Source organism: Peromyscus maniculatus, chromosome 9 (assembly GCF_049852395.1).
Source record: "Peromyscus maniculatus bairdii isolate BWxNUB_F1_BW_parent chromosome 9, HU_Pman_BW_mat_3.1, whole genome shotgun sequence".
Classification (NCBI taxonomy): domain Eukaryota; kingdom Metazoa; phylum Chordata; class Mammalia; order Rodentia; family Cricetidae; genus Peromyscus; species Peromyscus maniculatus.
In genome coordinates, this window is record NC_134860.1 from 42,568,129 (window position 1) to 42,592,972 (window position 24,844).

Below are 24,844 nucleotides of genomic sequence, written 5' to 3' on the forward strand. Positions count from 1 at the left end.
TAATACATCCATTCTTATGGATGGAGCATCTACTGGATTAAAGGACTTTCCATCATGACCAGACATTTTTGTATAGGCTGCACCACAGCCTGGAAGTCATTCTAACAAAACACTTTCTAGATATAGAGAACTTCAGCTTATAACTTCTGTTACTTTAGAGAGCCCTGACTAATATACCAGGCATGTAGAGAGGATACTCTAGAGCAGTTTGTGTCTCGGCTATGTCACAAATTCCCAATGTCCACCTTCCTTCAACCATTCTTCAGGTAAGGTTTTGAGGTTGGCCTTCTTGGCTCCTACAACATCTCAGTAATGAGGAAAATCGTGAAAGTTCCACACTTCTCCAATGGAATGCAGTGTAATACAGTTAAATGAGTGTCTCAGATGGAGACTTTCTAGGGTAAGTGAGGAATGGAAACGAATCCCCATGTCTTAACTTTTGTGGGCCATGACTGGGCACCCCCACCCACATGAAGATCAGAGGACAATTTTTCAGAGGTTTGTTGTCTCATTCAATCATGTGAGTCCCAGGGAAGGAACTAAGACCTATAAACCATGCAACAAGTACCTTTGATCACTGAGCCAATTGTTCAACTGAACACATAATCCATGGAATTGAATGAGCTTTGTATATGTGTGTGTGTGTGTGTGTGTGTAAACATATATATATATATATATATATATATATATATATATATATTGATGTTCTGCATGTATATCTGTTATTGTTATCTTTTCATGAAGAGTAGATTCTTCCTACCCTTGTATGACAACACCAGTTTGGCACCCCACAGGATTATTTCCTGCACACATCAACTCTCTGATTCAGTCTCAGAAGTCAGATCTGGTCCAGGGGAGTTTCACAAGAATAAAGTACTCATCTGGAAGGAACCCTTTCTCAGTATACAGTGAGATCTGCTGTGTGAAGAGAGCAGCATGAATCATCCCTTCCCCTTCCTAGCCTTGTACAGGCATGCTTTCCATCAGAGATATGGGGCTTTTGTTGCAGGCTTCATTCACTGTGGCTGGTCTGAAGCTTCCTCCCAACACTTACCTGGAGTATCAATAGGGACTCCTACCCACATCTCCAACACCAGAGGGTCTTCTCAGTTCTGCATTTCATCAGATGGCCCTAATCTGCATTGTCAGTCAGGATGAGATGTGAGAAATCTGCTACAACCCTGACAATAAGTGATGCTGGAGCAGGATCCTGAACCCACAAACACCTTGCATGAATGCTGGCATCCTAAGACAATTACCATGCCTACATCATATATTTGTCCCTACTGGATTCCTGAAATTTCTCTTTTTGGTTGTGGCTGTTTCATTCCAACTAATACAGCACAGATGGCTAGAAGGACAAAAGTCAAGTGCAGGAGCTGAAGTGTTGGCTGCTTCACTTTGAATAATTGTTTCTCTCCCAAAGAACCAAGAGGGCCACTAAAAAGCCTCTGTAACTCGTTTCAGGTAGATTTTGATGCCATCTTCTGGCTGGTGATGGAATTGCATACAGATAGATTACAGCCATTCAGAAGGCAAACACCGATACATATAAATAAAAGACAGAAATCTTTAAAAACCTGTAGCACTAATGCATCATTAAGGCCAACAGAAGCAAAAAAAAAAATAATGTCCCAACTTATCTTTGAATTCATTTTGTCTGTTATTGAGCTATCACTGAAGCTATATTTTAAGGAAATCAGAGACAGATAGCCACAGGTTTTTAATTTGTTTTTATTTAATATTTTGTTGATTCTCTGTTGGTTTCACATCGTGCATCCCAATCCCAGTCTTCCAACTACCTGTTCCCTTGCATCTGTGCTCTGCCCTTGATACCTCAAAACAACTCTGAGATACCACCTTACCCCTGTCAGAATGGCCAAGAACAAAAACACTGAAGACACCTTATGCTGGAGAGGATGTGGAACTAGGGGAACTCTCCTCCACTGCTGATGAGAATGCAAGCTTGTACAACCACTTTGGAAATCAATATGGCGCTTTCTTAGAAAATTGGGAATCAATCTCCCCCAAGATCCAGCTATACCACCTTTGGGCATATACCCAAGAAATGCTCAATCATACCACAAGAGCATTTGCTCAGCTATGTTCATATCAGCATTGTTTGTAATAGCCAAAACCTGGAAACAACCTAGATGCCCTTCAAATGAAGAATGGATAAATAAATTTTGGTACATATACACAATGGAATACTACTCAGCAGAGAAAAACAATGACATCATGAGGTTTGCAGGCAAATGGATGGATCTAGAAAAAAATCATCCTGAGTGAGGTAACCGAGACTAAGAAAGAGAAATATGGTATGTACTCACTCATGGGAGGATACTAGATGTGGAACAAGGATGACTGGACTGCTACTCACACCACCAGGGATGCTACCTGGAAAAGAGGACCCCAAGAAAGATACGGAAATCGCCCAATGATGGAGAAATGGCTGAGATCTACATGAACAACCTGGACATGAGTGGGAGTAATGAAGGGCGAGGGTCGAGGGGAAGAGAGCCTGTGGGAGTGGGAGATCCCAGCTGGATCAAGAATAGAGAGGGAGAACAAGGAATAGGAGATTGGAGACCATGGAAATGAAGACCACATGAGAAAAGTAAGAAATAAAGTGCTAGAGAGGCCCACAGAAATCCACAAAGATACCCCACAATAGACTGCTGGCAATGGTCGAGAGACAGCCTGAACGGACCTGCTCTGGTGATGGGATGGCCAAACACCCTCATTGTCATGCCAGAAAACCCATCCAACGACTGAGGAATCTGGATGCAGAAATCCACGGCTAGGCCCTGGGTGGAGCTGTGGAGTCTAATTTGCGAGAAAGAGGAGGGTTTATATGAGTGAGAATTGTTGAAACCAAGGTTGGATAAAGCACAGGGACAAATAGCCAAATGAATGGAAACACATAAACTATGAACCAAAGGCTGAGGGGCCCCCAACTGGATCAGGCCCTCATATAGGTGAAACAGTTGATTTGCTTGATCTGTTTGGGAGGCATCTAGGCAGTGGTACCAGGTCCTGGGTTCATTGCATGAGTTAGCTGTTTGAAACCTGGAAAATAAAAGGAATAAAAACAAATTCTCAAAGAATAAGTAAAAATTTATTGAAGTATAAGTATTAAATTATTAATGTAAAGAATGTATTATTATGGAGGGATCATTTATTAAGTAACTTTGATAAATAAAAAATGTTAACTCCAATTTGTCTGTCCACTTGTGGATTCACCCATGGTGATTTATTCCAAATGGCATCCACAAAATGGAAAATGGATTTTTTTTGTTTTTATTTTGCAAGACAGGGTTTCTCTGTGTAGTTGGTCACCTGTTCTGGATCTCACTCTGTAGACGAGGATGGCCTTGAAATCACAGAGATCCACCTGGCTCTGACTCATGAGTGCTGGGATTAAAGGTGAACACCACAATTACATTGCTGGAAAAAGGATTTTTATCAACTACATATCCAATAGAGGGCTAATATCCAAAATATGTAAAGAACTAAAATAAACTGGATATCAGGAAAATGAGTGACACAATTAAAAATGAGTTACAGAACTAAACACAATTTTCAGTTGAGGAAATTGTTGTGTCTGCAAAACACTTGAAAAAATGTTCAGTATCCTTAGTCATCAGGGCAATTCAAATCAAAACTACTCTGAGACTTCATGTTTCATGAGGCAGAACAGATAAAATTAATTTAAAAATTGACATCTAATGTTGGGGAAGATGTGGAGTACAGTAAACACTCATCCATTCCTTGTGGGAAGGCACACTTGTATGGCTTCTATGGAAAGAGGTGTAGCTGTTTCTTGGGAAGGTAGGAATCTATCAAGACCCAGCTATTCCACTCTTGGTGTAAACTTAAAGGATGCTTCACCTACCACAGAGACACTTACTTGCTCAAACATGTTCAATACTGCTCTATTTATAATAGATAGAAACTGGAGACATCCTAGGTGTCCCTCAACACAAGAATGTCAAAAGAAAATGTGGTTCACTTACTGAGATGGGCTTTTACTAAGCAGTTAAAAAGAAAACCATGACATTTGCAGGTAAATGGATGGAGCTAGAAAATGTAACTCTATTTAAAATGAGTGACGATAGATAGCCACAAAGGAGAGTTGGTAAATTTGACTATTGAAGTCTCTTCCGGAAGCGGATGGGTGGACATGGGGAGGGACTGTTAACTGACAGCACGTTTGACCATCCTTCCAGTGTTTTGGTAGAGGAATTCCCATGAGAAGCCCTTACCCCTTACTGCAGAGATCAGGTCCCCAAAACAAGCCTGAATCATCAACTGGATGCTAGAGTTTATGTTCTAAAGAAATTCTGCTTGATGATTTGGGGAAGGCTGCATCCCATTTTCAGAGCTGTAGATGTTGCAATCTGCTGAAGCAGCACCAGGAACATTGTCTAAAGCCAGTGTCCTTGGGGACACACACTGCAGTGCCCTCACTCATCATGGAAGTGTCAGTGGGAGCTCTGCAATAAGATTTGGCTCTGGAGTGTTATATGCTTCCTGGTACTGCGGCTTCCAAATCCTGCCTATTTGACTACCAGTAAATTTGACTACAAATCCCAATAAACCATTTTTGCTTTGAAAACAATTTAAGTCTTCTACTGTTGTGTTAAATGAAGACTCCACAGAAGTCTTCCCTGGCCTCCTGTTTTAAGAGGGAGTTTTGGCATTTTTGTGTTGTTTTTTCATTTGTCTTTCCTTTTCAGGATGCAAAACACGTGGCTTGAGGAACCCCACTCTTTCTGACTGCAGCACTGTGTTTGCTATGTTGGGCCTTTCTTCTTTTTCTTTAAAGAACACCCATTTCTCCCTTCAGGGCCCATTTCCACCACAGTTACTACCGGGCACATTATACTTATTTCAATGTCTAATTTCCTATTGTACAGAATCTGGATTCCCTCCTTCCCAATAACCTCCTCCTCCTTCTCCTCCTTCTCCTCCTCTTCCTCCTTCTCCTTCTCTTTAATCATTCTTGGCTATAAGAAGGCCAATAAAGTCATCATGACCACGGGATCTACAGCTGACTCAGATGTAACTTATGATAATTGTCACTCCTTCATTTCACTCTCTAAGGGGGTCATTTACTCAAGAATACTCGTGAAGAGGCAAATATGACTGTGATTGCTGTTCTTGGTTATCAATATGAATACATAGGATATTAACTAACATCAAAATATATACAGCACATCTATGGGAGATTTCATTTGAGATAGAAGAATCTACTTCTAGTCCCGCTCTTTGAAGTAGGAAGTCACACCTTTAATTCAGACTGTAACCCAGATGTAATATGGACCACTTCTTCTGCTGGAAGCATTTATAATGACATGGAAGAAGGATTATTTACTCTCTCTGTGCTTGCTCTTGTCTAGTGAACACATTCATTTCTTCATTGGCATGAGAACCAACTTCTTTAAGATTACAGCATAGACTTCAGACAGCTAAGATACCCAGCCTTGGGGACTGAGCAACTACTGGATTCCTGGACGTTCCATCAGAACCAGCCATCCTTGTATAGGCTGGACAACAGCCTGGAAGTTATTCTAACAACTCACTTCCTAGATAAAGAGAGTTTCAGTTTATAATTTCTGTTACTCTAGAGAGCGCTGACTAATACACCAGGCATGTATAGAGGACATTCTAGAGCAGTTTGTGTCTCAGCAATGTCACAAATTCCCAATGGCCACCTTCCCTTAACCATTCTTCAGGCAATGCTTTGATGTCAGCCTTCTTGGCTCCTATAACATCTCAGTAATGACAATAAAATAGCAGAAGTCCCACATCTCTCCAGTGTAATGCAGAGTAATACAATTAATGAGTGTCTCAGATGGAGAGATTCTAGGTAAGGGAGGAAAGGAAACAAATCCCCATGTCTCAGCTTTTGTGGGCCATGACTGGGCCATGACTTCCATTCCTACAAGAAGAGCAGAGGACAGTTTGTCAGAGGTATTTTGTCTCCATCAATTATGTGAGTCCCAGGGAAGGAACTAAGATGTGTAGGCCTGGCAGCAGGTAACTTTGCCCACTGTACCATCTCTCTAGCTGATCACAACATCCATGGAATTAATGAGCTATATATATGTATGTATGTTGGTGTTCTGTGTGTATATATGTTCTTTATTCATGAAGAGTAGATTCTTTCTACCCTTGTTTGACAACACCAATTTAGAACCCCACAGGATAATTTTCTCCACATATTAACTCTCTTATTCAGTCCCAGAAGTCAGAAGAGGTCCAGGGGAGCTTCATAAATATAAAGCACTCATCTGGATGGAAACTTTCCTCAGTATACAGTGAGATATGATGTGGAAAAAGAGCAGCATCAATTATCCCTCTCCCTTACTAGCCTTGGACAGGCATGCTTTCCATCACATTCAGGCACATGGCTTTTGATGCAGACTTCATCCACTCTGGCTGGTCTGAAGCTTCCTCCCAACACATACCTGGAGCATCAAGAGGGACTCCTAACCACACCTACACCACCACGAGGGTTTCTCAGTTCTGTAATTCAACAGATGGCCCTAATCTTCATTGTCAGTCAGGATGAGATGTGAGAGATCTGCTACAACCCTGACAATGAGTGATGCTGGAGCAGGATCCTGAACCCATGAACACCTTGCATGGATGCATGGCTTTCTAAGACAGTTACCATGCCTGCATCATAAATTTGTCCATACCAAACTCCTGAAATTTCGCTTTGGTTTGGGCTGATTCATTCCAACTAATACACCACACATGGCTAGAAGCACAAAAGTCAATTGCAGGGGCTAGAGAGATGGCTCCTTTACTTTTGAGTAAATGTTTCGCTCCCAAAGAACCAACTGGGCAGCTAAAAAGCCTCCTTAACACCAGTTCAGGTACAATTTGATGCCCTCTTCTGGCCTCTTGTGGAATTGCAATCAGATATATTACAGCCCTTCAGCACACAAAACACCCATACATATGAATAAAAGAAATAAATCTTTAAAAAACTGTTGTTGCACTAATGCATCATTAAGGCCAACAGGAGCAAAAAAAATAATGTCCCAACTTATCTTTGAATTCACTCTGTCTATTATGTGGTTATCACTGAAGCTATATTTCAAGAAAATTAAAGGAAGATAGGTCCAGCTTTTTTAATTTGTTTTTTTAATGTTTTATTGATTCTCTGTTGGTTTCACATCATGCATCCCAATCCCACTCTTCTAACTACCTGTTTCTTGTATCTGTTCCCTGCTCTTGATACCTCCCATCTAAAATAAAACAATTTAAAAGAAAAATGGAAAACCCAAAACCAAAGCAAACAAACAAGAATCTTGCTGAGGAATCTGTAGTGTGGCCCAGTGAGTCACACAGTACATCCTTTCATCTATACATCTTTTCTCGTAAGTGTTCTGGCCTCTGATTTCTACTACACTGTCAATAATCCACCCTCACTGGGACTCCTCTTGGATATAGAATTGATGTCTGTGTCAAAGAGATCCTGTACCTCTGATCTGCAAATCTGGGCCATTACATGTTCTTGCAGTTCATAGATGAAGAGGGTGTTAGGGTGGGATAACTTATAGCCCTGGTTATGAACCTGGGTGGTAGCTGGGTTAGAGAACCCACCAGCTTTCCTTCATCTTCACCACTTGAGCAAGCTCTCCTATTCTCCCCCAGCCAAATCACCCACTGGAGGAGGTAGATTGGACAGAGGCCAATTATCCTGCTCTCATGTGTGGTAATATTGTGTTCCCCAAAATACTGTACCGTAATAAACTTATCTGGGGTCAGAGTGCAGAATAGCCACTAGGACCTAGAGTCCAGAAAATGGTGGCATACATACCTTTAATCTTAGCATTCTGGAGGCAGAGAAACATCCTGATGTCTGTGAGTTCTAAGTCACACTGGAAGCAGACAGGAATGGTGACACAAGCCTTTAATCCCAAGAAATCATGGCTGGAAGCAGAAAAGTATATAAGGCAAGAGGACGAGGAACTAGATAGAGTCTCTTAAGCGTTTAGGCTTTTGAGCAGCAGTTCAGCTAAGATGTATTTGGATGAGGACACAGAGGCTTCCTGTCTGAGGAAACAGGAACAGCTGAGGAACTGGAAAGGTGAGCAGGCTGTGGCTTGCTCTGCTACTCTGATCTTCTAGGATTCACCCCAATCCCTGCATTCAGGTCTGATTTTATTAATGAGATTTGTTAAGATTCATGCTACCCACCTGCCCTCACATCCGAGTCACCCATACTCAGAACACAAGGACCAGCTCTGCTGTTTGGAGAGGCAAGGTGCTGGGTCCAGTCCTCCAATTGTTTCCATAGGTGACTGTCCAACTCTCATGGCCCAGAGGCCACCTCTCCCACCAGCCTCAGATAGCATATCCTCAGGTGGGGCAGACATCTTTCCCTCACCATTGCCAACACAGGTCAGAAGAAGGGGAGCAGAGTCAGCTCTTCTGCTCTCACACCCTCACAGCCAGCTCACCTACACAACCACTAACAATTTAGGTCTACATTCTACTCTGTCCAGGTGCAGGACCCACTCTCCAAGTGCTGCAGTTGGTGAGGGGCAGATCCAGTTCTCCCTGGTGCTGCAGCCTGTGAGAGGCAGGGTGAATTCTTTGAATCCCTATCCTGTCTTCAGTGGTAACAGGAGCCACTGACACCAACAAAAACTGAAGCTGTGGCAGGGTACAGTTTTTAGACATGGCCATTAGCAGCAGCCTAGACCGGGAGGACACCATAGCCCCTGGTGGTAGCAGAGTCCACTAAGAACTGTATATCCCTGGAAGACACAGCCCTTGTCTAAGATGGTCCTGTATGTCTCTTGGTTGGCAATATAGGCCACAAACACTGGCTGCATTAGCAACATGAACCCAGACATGGTGCTAGGTGGCTTGCTGGGCCTGGATGTCAACATGGCCCTATTTGGCAATGCAGATCACTCAGATCAGCATGGACCCACCAGCAGTACCCAAGTGGATCCATGTGGCAGCCCAGATTCCAGGCATCTGCACTGTCTGTGATGGCATCAGGATCTGGGATAGCAATGCAGACCCTGGTTTCAGCAGAGCCAGAGACCCCGATGTGGTTCACGGCAATGTTCCTGGCACAGAGGTCACTCTGGTCCCGGTTGGCAGCACAGTCCTCTAAAACACACATGTGCCCCGTGGTATCATATCCCTTTCACAGTACCATAGTCACAAGTGGTGGCCCAGACTGAAGACAACTGCTGAGCCTTCAGTGGTAATAGGAGTCATCGATATCAACACAAGATGCCCACAGCTGTGTCAGGTCCATGGACAAGATATGGTTGTTTCTCATTAATAGGGTTCACAGGATCATTTCATGAAATGTGTATACAGAATTATATAGTTGAGGGATAGCAATATATATGTCCACAAGGATGCAGTATGGATCCTTTTTTCATCAAGAATTGGGTATACACTGAATTGGCAACACTATCCACATGTAAAGCCCTGTGTATCCCTGTCTTGGCTGGGAACTCACTATGTAGCCCAAGATGGGCACACAGAGTTCTGGTGTTAAAGGAGGTTCTGGAGTTACAGGATGAAAACTTCGCACATGATATTAAGAGTGAAGAGTTGGAAACTGTCTGTCTAGAACAACTTGACCTCAAGACAGTCCATGATAGATTTCCCATCACATAGGGAGGGCTAAGTAGCTTGCCAAAAACATCGAAATTAAACGGATAGAAAAAGTCTTGCTCACCAACATCTCTACCCTCCATGTTGTAGTACCCCTCACAGAAGCCACATTCTGCTGAATGTCAGGGTTCTCAGTAACTCCTGTCTCAGGTTTTATGTGTCTCAAGCTCATTGTTGATGCTTTCTTTTCTTCAGGAGTACTGAGCCAACAGACCCATGGATCTGATGGGGGCTGGATCACCTGGAGGTCACTTGGTGTTTGTCTCACTAGTGAAATCACAGCTAAAGTGGGTGTCTTCATCTGAGGGGGCCTTAAACCTAAGGCTGAAGAATGTCACCTGATAAAGATGTCTGGGACTTCTTTGGCCTCCTCAGGTTTCCCTTGAGACCTGCCCTCAGAGAAGGAAAGATCATCATATCTAATGCAGCCTAGCTGGCACACAGGCTAGACAAACTTTGAACCCAAAGCAATGCTGACCAGAGAAAGAGGTCTTTTTTATTTTATAATTTAATTTAATTTTACATATCAGCCAGTGATTCCCTTATTCTCCCCCCTCCCGACCTTCCCTCCTCTTCCCCCAGCTGAACACCCCCCATTCCCATTGCCTCCAGGGCAAAGACTCCCTTGAGGACTGAGTTCAAACTGGTAGATTCTGTCCAGGCAGGTCCAGTCCCCGCCTCCCAGACTGAGCCAAGTGTCTCTGTATAAGCCCGAAGTTCCAAACAGCCCGCTCATGCACTGAGAACAGGACCCAGTTTCACTGCCTGGGTGCCTCCCAAACAGATCAAGCTAATCAACTGCCTCACTTATCCAGAGGGCCTGATCCAGTTGGGGGCTCCTCAGCTATTGGTTCATAGTTCATGTGTTTCCATTTGTTTGGCTATTTGTCCCTGTGGTTTTTCCAACCTTGGTCTCAACAACTCTTGCTCATACAATCCCTCCTCTTTCTCGCCAATTGGACTCGTGGAGCTCTACCTGGGGCCTGGCCGTGGATTTCTGCATCCTGTTCCCTCAGTCATTGGATGGGGTTTCTAGCATGACAATTAGGGTGTTTCGCCATCCTATCACCAGAGTAGGTCAGTTCAGGCTGTCTCTCGACCATTGCCAGTAGTCTATTGTGGGGGTTTCTTTGTTGATTTCTGGGGACCTCGCTAGCTCTTTGCTTCTTCCTATTCTCATGTGGTCTTCATTTATCATGCTCTTTTATTCCTTGTTCTCTCTCTGTGTTCTTGATCCAGCTGGGATCTCCTGCTCCCCTAAGCTCTCTTTCCCTTGACCCTTGCCCTTCATTAGCCCTACTCACGTCCATGTTGTTCATGTAGATTTCATCCACTTCTCTGTTGTTGGGCGAACCCTGTGTCTTTCTTGGGGTCCTGTTTTCTACATAGCCTCCCTGAAGTTGATAGTATCTAGTCATCTTTGTTTTACATCTAGTATCCTCCTATGAGTGAGTACATACCATGTTTGTCTTTCTGAGTCTGGGTTACCTCACTCAGGATGATTTTTTCTAGATCCATCCATTTGCCTGCAAACTTCATAATGTCAGTGTTTTTCTCTGCTGAGTAGTACTCCATTGTGTATATGACCACATTTAAGGTGTTAAGAGTGAAGAGTAGGCAATCACATTTTTCTTAATAAAGATACAATCATTTTACTCAATAATGGATGAAAGGGTACACAATAAAAACAGTAAATGGTCATATCAAAATACCAAACAACAAGAACCAAAGAAAGTACAAATAAATTCAAAACCTTAAACAATAACAAAGAAAACCAAAAAACCCAAAGCAAACAAAACCCAACAAAAAATTATGCTAAGCAGCTTGCTAAATTAAAAGATTAAAGGGTTAGGTTAATCATGCAACAGACTTTGAGGCACAGTCAAAAGCCTGTGACTGGACTTGAAAACATGGTAGGAAGGCAGTCACAAATGTAAAAGACCATTTCAAAGCAAGTATAGCAATGCCCCATGGGACTTGGAGTGTGTATTCTTCTGAGGAGGCTTCAATCCAAGGGTGGAGAGCGCCATGGGTTCAAGTGGATTGTGGCTTCTTTGGCCTCCTCAGTTCTCTCAAAGCTGTTGTGTGAGAAAGAAAGGCAATCAGTCCCAGAGGCATCCTGGCTGGGCCACAGGCTAGAAAAAATCAGGGCCTATTCACACTGGAAGCCAACGTCAAGAGCCCCCAGTCCCCATGAATGCCATGGTTGCACGGGTTGGAATGCAGTGGTGGCTCACTTGCCTGTGATACTTCCTGCTCCTGCTCCAGCAGCTCTGTTTGCAGGAGGCTCTCATCCGGGGCTGTGACATGTTCCAGGTCATGCTGGAGATTTGGTGACCTAGAGGAGGAAGGCAGTTAGGGAACAGGCCTGGTGGGGACCTGCTGTGTCAGCTGTTGAGCCTGAACCAGCTATAGTCATCTGGACAGTCCAGCATGACCTCTCAGCTCAGGTCATTCCTTGATATCCTAGGAGAGTAGTGTCAGAGTGACCCTTAGCCTGGATTTAACTCTGTGTTTTAAAATCTGCTAGAAGACAAACTGAGAACTAGACAGTGCTGGACAAGAAAATCCACACATTTCTACAGCTGTCCAGATACAATATTTTGAGAAAAACATAACAGTGTATCAAGGTCTGAGTGACAGTTCAGGGCAGATGTACATGGCCCTGATTAGATACCAGGTTAATGAGCAACCTGGGAAACTGAATGTAGTCCCTCTAGAGAGCCTACAAAATAAAAGCAGTGAAGGTTCTGAGTATTCCTACATCACAGAGACCTGCCTGAGTTCAACACCTCAACCCCTAAATAATCTTATGTCCAGAAAATTATTTTCTCAGGTGACAGATGCACACTGCAGAGAGCTTATAATCAGCAGGAGTGTGCTACATGCAGATCTAACCAAAAGTAGGAACTTCCCCTTAAAGGTGATGTTCTGGAAGGAAAATAAATTAACAAGAGCACACACTGTCCTTCAAAATTAACCCTCCTCCTGCTAGGTTGAAAACTACCATAGGGAGATTTATGGGGAGACATAGGGGACACTGAGAAGATACCACAGATCTCCGAAGGGAATAAGGGTTACACATTCCTCAGAAACACTAAGGCTCAAACATAGTGTTTCCTGGAGAAGTTCTTGTTAACAGGGCCAGCACAACACCCTGAGGTGGTCTTTTACTGCCTGTGGATGAGAGCCATCCAGATGGGGAGATTCCCAAAAGGGACAGAGATATAGGTACAGGTGACCTCCATGGTTCTAACTACTCCTCCCAGTTTGGGCTCCTACCTCATCTCATAAACACTGAAGTGATGTTGCAGCTTTTCTGCCAAGTCCCTTTGCTGGGTGACCAGCTCCTTCTGATTCAGCAGGCCCTTCAGTCTTTCATCCAGGATTTCTTGCTCCTGTTCATTAGAAGATTGTGTTCTCAGGGGAGAGTTCTCACTCTCACGCACACACATAAAGTCAAGGACACACATAAGTACATTTATGCACCCATACAAGCCCACTGTAATGCACTAACATGTTCAGTTTCACTGACAATTCTAATAGAAGGAGCAATCACCAAGAATACTATTGAGAAGAAGATTAAATTTCTTTGGATGAGAAATGAACACAGTGGCAATTAGAGATAGGCACAGTACTTTCTCAATAAAGTTAGTTGGTCTCCATCATCATTAAAAATATAACGAGTAATTTCAGAGAAAAACACACACATGAATTTACACATTCACAAACACTAGTACTTTTAAGCACCCATATCCCCAACACACACACAAGCATTTGCCCCTACACATACAGGAAATATGGGCACACAAACACCCACTCACCAACAGGGGGTCATATATAGAAACCAAAGGAACACTAATGTCCAAATAATAGTCAGCATTCACACACAGAGAGAAGTTCACCCACACAGATGTACATAAATGTAGCCTCTGAACACACCCGTGTATGTACACATTTACATACACCTGTAAGGATCACACACAGACAAGAGGAATCAAAAGCAAGCAGAAAAAAAGAAGAGGATATCATATTGAGTGAACAGATAAATTTAGATTATGCACATCAGATGTTTCCACAGAGGCCTACAACATATCTATCCATCTTCTGGGAACTAAATCTGCCTAGAGGAGAGCACACAGCTTAGTCAAACTATGTTGAGGTGATTGGAGAAAATGTTCTCTTCAAGACTTAAACCTGTCACCCCAACCCTCAAGCTGTCAAAGTCCTCCCACATCGATGGTCATTCAGTCAGCTCCAGACTGGAAACTCCAGGATGGGAGAACTGCCCCGCACCACTCACAGAAAACAGGGCTAACAAGCTGAAACTCAGCATCTGAGAGTGTGACCCAAGAATTAAGCTAAAGAAAGAGAACAAAATGGAATGCAGGAAGAAAGGACAAGCCCACTTGCCACCCCAAAAGTTGACAATGAAAAACATTCACTTGGCATTGTCTAGGGCTCCCGTCCTTGCAAACTGCTTCCTACTTATGATCTCACAGGACCCCAGAATGCAAATGAGCCACAGGCCACTGACCTAATAAATGAGAGCTCTGTGATATTCTACAAGTAGCTCCCTGCATGAGAGATTCTAATATAATGACATGTAGGTGTGTGGTATCTCACAGACCCATCTCTCTGAATGTACTGCAATTTCAGCAGACCAGGAGGGTTTGCTTTCCAATCAGCTAGTATCTACAGGAAGACTTGTGAATGATCACAGAAATGGATTCTGGATATGTGGGTGGGCGCTTACATGGGTGTTTTTATTTTATGGTTGGACAGTTGGGAAGTCTGCCTCTACTGCCTCAGCCTACCTGCTGCTGCTCAGCACAGGGGTCACACATCTTCTCATGGGCCTCCTTTAAGAGCTTCATCAACTTCTCACAGGTCTCATATTCTTCACTCTGCTCCTTCCACAACAGCATGTTCTGATGTCTCAACAGATGGACCTTGTTCCTTAGCTGATTACACTCTGGTAGGATCTGGCCATTGAGGTAACTAAACAATCACCAAAATATCGTGAGCCACAGTGAGCCTCCATTTACCATCCTACCTCAAAGTACCACCAACCATGAAAAGTCTGAGGTCAACAGAACAAGAATGGAGCTCTCAGTAGACCAGCCAGCATCACTCAAATGCAGGCTAAATCCAGAGAATAGCCATATTGCAGACAAATACAAAGTACTTCTGAAAATCCAGGTACCAAAAGGAATCTTGTGCCTCTGAGAACAGGGTGCAGTCCACACCTGTGCTTAACTGTTCCTGATATTGGGAAAGCATCAGCAGGTAGAGGCAAAACACACTCTGAATGAGGGCAGAAGTTCTAACAGGAATAACTTCTCTCTACAGATCCCAGGCAAATCAGATCTGTGAAGCCCCTGCCAGCACCCAGAGAACCTGGGCTTCAAGAAATCCCTTCATGGTACAAACCATTATTCTGTCTTAGGTCTCCTGAGTTGGGCAGGACAAAAATAGGATGGCCTCAGTGTTTGTTCACACTTAGCAAAATTGAGTCCAAGAGGCAAAAACTGAAGGGCCACAAGGCAGGCTATTGGCTCAGAGGCACACAGGCTAGAACCAGAGCCCTCACTTTGAGTCAAGGACAAAGAAGTGCAGAATCAGTCCCTCCCAAGCTATTGGCCACTTACCTAAAGTATTCAGTCTCCTCCATCAGCCCCTTGCACTTGTCCAAGGCTTCACTCATCTCCAATGGTATTTTCTGGAGAGCTGACATCACCTGCTTGTGTTCCATTTCAAGCATCTCTGTTTCAAAGTTCAGCCTGTGGTAGGGCATGGGCCCAGGAAAAATGAACGCCATGAACACAGGCAACAAGGATCACATAAATAAGGCTGTGTCATGGACTACTCCAGCACAGTAGATGCCACAGCCTGGTATTTAAACACTGGGACTTCCTGGTGCTTATTAAACATTCTGGAAACACAAGAAACCTATGTAACATTTCTCCTATTTCTGGAACAGAGATTCTCATTCCTGGGTGCCAATAGCTACACAGAGACCCAGAGCAAACAATTAGTATTTCCCTGGAGGAACCCCAATTTCAGGATGGTTTTATAAACTGCACGTGATTCTTATGTTCTAAAAAGGTGAGCAGAGTGACCAGGAGGTTTGATGCTCAAAGTGAGGTTCCCTTGCTTCACCAGTGCCACCACCTGGACCCATGTTAAATCCTCAGACCCTTTCACAGCCCCAATGCTCTAAGGATTGTGCAACACACACACACACACACACACACACACACACACACACACACACACACACACACACCTTATGAAATCAGGATGCCCAAGATGTTGAAATGTGGCATTGCCACAGAGTATAAGAAGACCAGAGGGCAGCTTCCGGCCACACACTTAGTTGAATGAATAAACCCGGGCCCTCCAGCTGCTTTCATGAGCTTTCATACACAATCATCTGCTGGTCAAGTACAAAGACTCTCCACAAACACACAGCACCTAGCATCTCCCACAAGCTAACACCTGTCAAGGTCTCTTGAAGTACATGTTGAGGGTTCACTCACTACCATCTGTATCCCAAGAGTGCAATTGAGGCCACACATTCTGCTTTTCATTTGGAGGAAGCAGAACAGCCTGTGTCCCTATCTCTTTCCTCCCCGGGTTCCAAGTCTATATCTCAAAGGAACTCATGAAAACTAGTTTAGGCAGCAGGACACCCTGGAATTTCAGCCTCCTGTTCCTCAGGAAACATGGGATTGATACTGTGGTTTCAAGAAGGTCAGCAGAGAACTGCACATAATGACTACCTGTTGTTCAAATCCTTGCAAGTATAATTGGCTAGGATACCACGAAGTTCATTTCTCTCACATTCCATGTCATGTAATCGAATGGTGAGTTTTTCGATTTTTTTCATGTCTTGCTCCTGCTCCTGCTCAGGAAAGGTTGAGAGTTGGGATGGTGCCTCTCCAGTAGTCCCTGCAGGTAGATAAAGACAAATTAACTTGTATTCTTGAATGGCAAGGGCCAGGAGAGACCATGCTGAGTCCCAAGATGAAGCCTAAGGGAATGAATGTTAGGGACACAGTGAACCTTCCAAACAGCAGGAAAGCTATGCTCAAACTCTGCCCACTGAGCTCTGTCTCTGTCCTCAACCACTGTGGATAATTATGTGCCTCTCTCCCTAATGCAGTACCCTGGCCCTGGAAGGCATAAACAAGTCCAGCCAAGTAGAATTTGAAGACAGTGTCAGCTACCATCTGATGTGATGCAAGCAAGGCCTGTTGTCCCTAGAGATTAGCAGCACCAAGTCCTGATCACATGTGTCCAGAACCAAAACATCTACAGATGTGTTGTGTGGACAAGGTGGTTTCCCTCCCTTTCTATTGGCATCAGATTTCCATGGAAACTGAAGTAATCCACTAGGATGAAGTGCAGCAATGCCCTACCCAGAGTGGGACAGCTCAGTGGTCCATTTTTTTCTCCCAATCCTCTTTATCAGTCAGAAGGAATTGAAGGAATTCCCAGAAAAAGCAGCTGCAAACTGGACAAATCATGGCTCTCCTAAACTAACCTTTAGAAACTCTTGACTCTGGGTCTGCTCTTTAGAAAGCCAGACATGCTGGACTGGCCCATTACTACCCAGAATCTCCCAGCTGCTGAGCTACAATACTAGAAATATCAGCTCAAGTTCACCTCCTCCACGAAGCGTCTTGTCCCCTGCTCTGGACTCACTGTGCCTTTCCCAGAACCATTTATTTCTCCAGGTTTTACACTGAGACCAAAGGCCAGCTTCCTTCTGCCTCTCTCTGGTCTCTCCATGTTCTCCATTCTCTCTCCCAAGCAGCCTGCTCAGTCTTGCCAACATGTCCATGGGAACTGAAGGAATAGCCCACAGTCATTGGTGTTGCCACAACACTGGTGACATCACAGAGAACACCAAGCACTCTTCATGATAGAATAGAATCTCCATGGAAGGGATGATTAGGGTCACCCCCCGGCATTCCTCACTTTTCCACTAACTAGCTCTTCTGCAGTTCATCAAAAGCCATGTTGCCCTTCCCAGCAGCCTTCCCAGAAACAAAAGGGAAGAACTTCAGCACCTCCTCCTTACAAAGCCAGATATCTCTTTCTGTTTCATTAGAATATTTTCGCTACTCACTTCAAAATACATCTCAGGCAATGACTGGGCCCTTCTTGATATCTGTAATCAATAACATGAGAAAAAATGTTGCTAGGGAATTAAGTCAGAATGGTGAGAAGGAAAGGTTGATCCTCTGATGTCAACAAGAACATTGTGCACGATTCACAAGGCTTTTTACAATATATGGATATGGTAGGAGATTGTGGGTGTCCTGTCAGAACAAAGAAATGTCCCTTAGTTAATGAGAAATATTTCCCTGAATCATCAGCAGAATAAATTCAAGCCAACACAATATTAGCAAATGTGTAATCAGTTAGTGACATGTCAGGGTGGATAGTAAGAACTGGGACTCTCCAGGTGATCCCTGAGACACAAGAGCAAACACTCCTAGGAAGAGTGATGGTCCATTCCTGCACTCAAGTGTCAGGAAAGATGAATGGCTAGTGAGAGGCCAGACACAGATATGAAAGGACAAATGTGTCACAGTCATGGAGACAATATGTAGTGTGTCACTGCTATGTTGCTTCACCTAGTGCTACACAGAGACTAATTTCCTGATCTGGAGCCATCTGTGAAGAAAAAGGAAGGGGGCACAACCAGCTTAAAGAATACTCATGGGAGCATGAGAAGGGCAGGCAAAGGACACAGGAGACATATGAGGGGTCCTTTACTCCAGACCTTTCCAGAGCCGCACATCACACTTGTCAATTTCCTGGCAGCACTGAAATGAGCTAGCACCATGTTCAGCCTGGATGGCAAATTATCAGAAGACTGGACTGGGTCTCTGGAAGGTACTTGGTGGACCCAAGAATACAGGAGCGATGTGAGGTAAACTATGTCCATTCAGATGTTATATTACCCTGACAACCAAGTTAGACAAAGTTAAGTATCTCAGTAATTTACTAGTCTAGAAGTCAAAGCACAGTACTTCCCTGGGCATTACCTCATCTCAGTCAAACCTGACGCACTGAAGGATGCTCAGGAAGTAACTGACAGATGAGTCTTTGTCCTAGCAATTCCGCAAAGACAAGACTTGAGTCTCCCCCTCTGTGGATGTCAGTTCTCCAATCTCTCTATAGGGAGGTGGGTGTCTCAGAAGTCAGCAGGGTTCCTCTCTCTCCCTAGACAATGTGACTCAGGGGACATCCTTCTAAAGCTTATTCACAGCTACAGAGAATGCTCTGTAGCTTCGAAGCCCTCAGCCAAGTGCTTTGAAAAACCAGGAGAAAATTGCTACAGTCACACTCAGGTAGTGGATGGATGCCCACCTCACTTGCTCTTTGCTTCAGACTCTCATGTTAATGGGGAAGCCATGCAGGGGCAGAACATGGTCATCAGATTCACAAAGCCATCCTCACTGACAGTCCAAGACACCCAGAGCTGGCAGGAAGGGGGCAGTCTCAGTCCAGGTTCACTGAATCTAACAGCTCTCAGGCTGAACTGCAGACCTGTGTGCCATCAGCAGTTGGTAACTCAGAAACCACAGGGTCATTTGAAGACAGCAGCAATTGGTGGATCCTGCCCTGCTAGTGGCTGTGATGTAAAGTATGAGAACTTCAGGCTTTCTCAGGGCACCCTCCTTCCCCTATTATTACTGGCACACAACTAAAGGACTCTAGTGTGTCGGGGAAGGAACACAGTTATGGTACAGAAATTTCATTACTTTCTCTGGGCCTCCTCCCCACTCAGAGTGGAAGCAGATGGTACAAAGCAAAGCAGATAAAGCCTTGTCAATTCCTGAATCTGCCAAACTAACCATCATGGATCCTTGATCTGGGTCTGCTCTTTAGGAATCCAGAGCAGGATAGGCCTATTCCTTTCCACAAGTTCCCAGTTCTTGAGCCCTAGCTATGGAAGGCTCAACACCATCACAACCAGAGTTGCCCAGCCCCTCCTGAACTCACTGCTTCTTCCCCAGGTCCAGAGATTTCTCCATGTTGTCCAGTGAGACCTAGGGCCTGCTTCTTTCTTCCTCGCTCTGGTCTCTCCATGCTGTGTATTCTCTCTCTCAACTAGACGCCTCAGTCTTGACCACATCTCTGTAGGTGAACCTTACAGCACTGAACTAATGTCCTAAGCTCACGTGGTGTTGCTACAACACTAGTGACATCACAGGGGATTCCAAGAGCTCTCAAGGATACAGTAGAATTCCAGAGAAGAGACTGCTGATGTCATGGGGCACAGCCTTTGCTTCCTTGCTAATTCTTCATGAACTGACCAGAAGCTGATGTTTCTTTCCAGGAATCTCTGCTGTGACACAGGGGAAGCCATTCAGCTCCTCCTCCTTCCAAAGGTAGACATTTCTCTCTGCTTCATTAGAATCTTTTTACTACTTCACCATGAGGAGTTGGAAGCTCATTTATAAACACTCACCATAGTTGGCCCTTCCCACCCTATGGGGAGGCTACTCATTACCCCCATATTTTCCCAGAATACTCTTCAGTAGGAGCAGTAGTAAATATTACTTAGAAGTTTAGAGGTGGGAGAAACAGATAGAAAATACAGGATAGCCTGGAGAGGAGCTGAGTGTCTCTGCCCTAGAGTATTGAAAGGAAAGCCAAGGGGTGGAGCAAGAGACCTCCCCCCAGCTCAATCAAGTGCTGACCATCTCAGACACCTGCACTCGGGCCCTTGGTCAAATCATCCTCTCTATGCAAACCGGCTGGGTAAAGCCACAAGGAAACCTAAAAATGGGCTCCAACACCATTCTAATACCCATACCCAATAATATAAGAAATAAAGAATTCCAAGAAATTCGTCAGGATGATGTGGAGGAGGAAGATTGAGTCCTTTGAAGTAAACAAGTGCCTGGAGAAAGCTAAGGTTAAGGGAAGGTGGCCATTGGTAATTTGTAAGCGAGCTGAGACTCTTATGAGACCCAAACTGTTGTACAATGTTCTCACTACATACACCGCATGTTAGTCAGGGCTCTGTAGCACAACAGAAGTGATAAAATGAATCTCTATATATATTGAAAAGAGATTTGTTATAATTACTTACAAGCTGTACTGTGGCTAATCCAACTCTGGCTGGCTATGGATAGAAAGTCAAAGAATCCAGTAGTTGCTCAGTCTACAAGTCTGGATGCCTCAGCTGTCTGCAGTCTATGCTGTAATCGTAAATTACTATGCTGTAATGCCAGTGAATAAATGGATGTGCTAACAAGGTGGAGGAAGCAGAGAGACAAGGAAAAGCTTCCTACTTCCAGGTCTTTCTATAGGCTTCCAGCAGAAAGCATGGTCCAGATTACATCTCGATGAAAGATCTGAATTAAAGGTGTGAATTCCTGCCCCAGAGATCCAGACTAGAAATAGATCTTCCTACTTCTAATGAAGTAGAAATGGCCGACAGCAGTGCGCTCAATTTTCTGGGTGTTAGTTGACCTTAGATGTAGTCACCTGAGAACCAGAACAGTCATCATAGTTGTGTTCTCTCCTTCACTGGTATTCATGAGCAATTGACCAGAGGGTGAAAGGAAGGAGGGATGATGATCCAAACTCACATCTGGATCTCCTGTAGATCTCATGTCATGATGATGTTTAGTGGCCTTTTCATGACCATGGATGGATAAGACAGGATGAAATACCTCCGGGTGGTGATGGTGCATGCCTTTAATCCCAGCACTGGGGAGGCAGAGCCAGGAGGATCTCTTTGAGTTCGAGGCCAGCTTGGGCTACCAAGTGAGTCCCAGGAAAGGCGCAAAACTATACAGAGAAACCCTGTCTCGAAAAACCAAAAAAATAAACAAACAAAAAAAAAAGGATGAAATACCACTCTGTGCATTCTTGGTTAGGAGGGATCAACTGGAAACCCAGTTACAAAAGAATGCAGTCGATCTCTGTAACCGAAGATTTGGAATTCAAATAATTATGCTATGTCTGGTAGGAACTGTTTTAGAAAAGGGTCCAAGAGGCAGAAAATGGGTACCCCTTCCTTAAAGAAATAGGAAGAAAGCAAACACACTGGACATGTCAGAAAGAGTGGGGTGTCAGAAGGAGCCTGTGAATTTGGACTTGAATTCCTACAGGCCACATCTTGCTTACCCCATGCATTCTGAGAAAGGAAAATCCCCTACTGAAGAAAGGAGAACCCTGGGAAAACCTCTGTGGGGTCTTCATTGTAAACAACAGCTAGTAGCCTCCTATTGTTTTCTAAGCAAAAACGATTTATTGAGTTTGAAGTTTCTCTGGTGGTCAAAGAGGCAGGATTTGGAGACAGCAGCAACAGGAAACAAATTATACTCCAGAGTTAAATCATCTTACAGAGCTCACCACTGACACTAGCATGATGAGCATGGACACTACAGTGTGTGCCACCAAGAACACTGGGTTTGTGCTTGGTGCTGGTTTAGAAGTTTTCAAAAATCTATGACTCTGAAAATGGGATACAGCCTTCTCCAAATCATCAAGCAGAATGGGCTCATCCATTTCTTTAGAACATAAGCTTATAAGGGGCAGGACTTCTGATGGGAACTCTTCCACCAAAACAGTGCAAGGATGGTCACAGGTGCTGGCAGCCAACAGCCAATCCCCATGCCCACCCTGCAGCCTCCAGAAGGGGCTTCAATAGTCAAATTTACCAAATTTTCCTTTGTGGCTTTTTTGATTGTTACTTATTTTAAAGAGAGTTACATTTTCCAATATAAATTCTTTGAAATTATTCTTCATACATTTGAAACTTCACTTTGGACATAGAATTCTATTCATAGAGGGTCAATGTTCTTTGCAGTAAGCTGAGGTTTATGTTTTCCCCTTTATGGCTTGCTGTGATGGCTAATCTTGGCTGTCTACTTAACACATAGTGAGGATTTGACTTCCTCAGACTAGCTTGTAGGTATGGTCCTTTGGCATTTTCTTTTTTTCTTTTTTTTTAAATCTTTTCAAATGTTCTTTAATTTCATAGACCATATGAAATATACTATATAGGCATACAACAGTTTTGCAGTACAGTTTCAAAGTGTATACAGATTAGAATACAGAGGTTAAACACTGGTGTACTGACCACAGCTTAAACTTTAGATAAACTTCATAGAAAAAGTACAATTCAATATCAGCCAATTGAAAACTTTACTCTTCTCATAATATAAAAAATGGTAATTTGAGATACAATTTTTTTACTAAACAAACTATATATAAACATTTAAAATAATCATTAAAAACTCGACATTAGAATTTATAAAGATTCACTATAAAAATATATTGGCAGTCCCTTCTCTTATACAGGTACCCTTGGCTACCTTACAAAATAGTCTCAAGGCAAGTTGCCTTGGTAACTACTTTAGAACCTGACAAACCTACAGTAAGATGATTATAAACCCTCTCGGGAAGCTTTGGTGTACATCTTCAGGTTATTGAAAAGATTTTAAGGGCATTTGTAAACACTTCATTCTGTTAAAGCACAAAAGAGTAATGCTCTTCAACTGCATACAGGATTAGAGAATTAAAACAAAATTACTACATGCTTGTGAAAAATCGCCCTTACCTTCCGGAAGCAAAAATCAACTATTTAAAACTGTCAAATTTTCCATTCTGATAAAAATGTTACAAATCACCATCTTCATATTCTGTGCCCTTTGCCTGTTAGAACACTTACCAAAACCCCTCAAATCCAACAAAAGCAACTATTAAAACTTATTCAACACACCTGACAATATGACAACTTACAATCAGACCACATAATTTACACACTTAGTAACGTATTATGCTTTCTTTTACATTTGTAATTGAGAATTTATTGGCAGGAAGCAAACACACACACACTCACACACACAAATGAAAAGGCAAATCTTGGAAACAAACAGTAAGAATACAAACTGAGATGGAGCAGGTTCTTCACCAGGGCTGCTGCGGCCGCCACCACCTCTGGCTGGACAGATGTCTAAGTTTCCTTGCTGCAGTCCATTTCCTGGAGTACTTCCCCCGGACCTTCCAGTCCTGCCAGCAGCTTCCTCCTGCTCATCTCCACTTATCCTCTGTCAACCTGCGCACTGTAAAAACCTAATACAAATAGCTTCTTTGACCTCTGAATTTATAAAACTCCACTAAAAAGAAATCCACCTCATTTTAAAGGAAGTCCATAAAAATACTTTCTCTTTAAGAATCAAACACTTTTATGAGAATAAAGATCCTTCAAAGTCTTTACCTCTTCGATCAGAGTTTTGTTCTGGTTTTCCAGAATGGCGACCCGGTTCTCCAGGCACTTCACGTACTCGTTCTTCTTCCTGCAGCACTCTTGAGCGGCTTCTCTGTTTTTCATCAGCCGTATTTCCCTTTTGAGTTGGGGGTCGTCGGTCTTTGTTGTCTGAGATGTAAGAGTCACAGGAGAAGTCATCACCACAGTCTGTGGCAGTGAAGTGGCGGACAGTGTGGTTTGGATCTGGTAGGTCTGCATGTCTCCTGATGTAGTCTGTACGACCACCTGGTTGCTCGGGACGAGTATTTGCTGTCCTTCTGAAGTCTGTGCATACTGGGGGATTGTACCTTGCTGAGTACTGCTGGAATTTGTCATGGCTAATGTCTGCAGTCCCTGTACTCCATCTGTGCCTAGACTGGCCAACTGTAAGGCTCCGTTTGGGGCAATGGCAATGTATTGTCTGCTGCTGGTCTGATAGATGGGGGTTGGAACAGACATTGACGTGACAGCAGAAATACCAGGACTTTCTCCGTCTCCTTTTGTGCCCCGTGTATCTTCAGAAGAAAGGTCTTTCAAAATTTTCCTGATGGGCTATCTGAGAAATGTGAGTTCCCTAAACTGTTGAACCAGGCTGAGGTGCAGTCTCTGGAGTGTTACTCTTGTGGGAACCTTCCATAATCAACCACAGCGGGAGCCGCCTGGCCGCTGTCCTGGTCGGGAACTTCCACTCCCCCTGTCCCTGGCATTTTCTTGATTGCTAGTTGATGGAGGAGGGCTCAGTCCTCTGTGGGTAGTGGCATCCCCAGGCATGTGAGCCAGGGCCATAGAGGAAAGGTAGCTGAGCAGAACAGTGAGCAGCATTCCTCTGTGGTTTCAAGCCCCTGCCTTGGGATCTTGCCTTGGCTTCCCTTGATGATGGACTGTAACCTG

At 43.8% G+C, this 24,844-nt stretch overlaps 1 protein-coding gene and 1 pseudogene across 1 annotated transcript; both read right to left on the reverse strand.

Annotated features, from left to right (window-relative positions):
• Positions 1–11,289: 11,289 nt before the first annotated feature.
• LOC143267352 (disks large homolog 5-like) lies at positions 11,290–19,915 on the reverse strand. The gene is made up of 7 exons (XM_076544820.1): positions 19,687–19,915; positions 16,449–16,617; positions 15,315–15,446; positions 14,481–14,664; positions 12,946–13,061; positions 11,905–12,001; positions 11,290–11,741 (listed from the first exon to the last, which is right to left on the reverse strand). The coding sequence occupies exons 1-7, from the start codon at positions 19,817–19,819 to the stop codon at positions 11,736–11,738; spliced, it is 837 nt and encodes a 278-aa protein (XP_076400935.1). The 5' UTR covers positions 19,820–19,915; the 3' UTR covers positions 11,290–11,735.
• Positions 19,916–23,797: 3,882 nt separating this feature from the next.
• LOC143267353 (cyclic AMP-dependent transcription factor ATF-1 pseudogene) lies at positions 23,798–24,524 on the reverse strand (annotated as a pseudogene).
• Between the last annotated feature and the right edge of the window lie 320 nt (positions 24,525–24,844).

Coding starts and splice junctions, on each gene's coding strand:
- LOC143267352 (XM_076544820.1), bottom strand. CDS start 19,819: ATGTGGTCAAGACTGAGGCGTCTAGTTGAGAGAGAGAATACACAGCAT. Junction 14,665..15,314: donor GAGGAGACTGAATACTTTAG/GTAAGTGGCCAA, acceptor GTGATTGTTTAG/TTACCTCAATGGCCAGATCC. Junction 12,002..12,945: donor TTCAGTGTTTATGAGATGAG/GTAGGAGCCCAA, acceptor TTCCTCCTCTAG/GTCACCAAATCTCCAGCATG.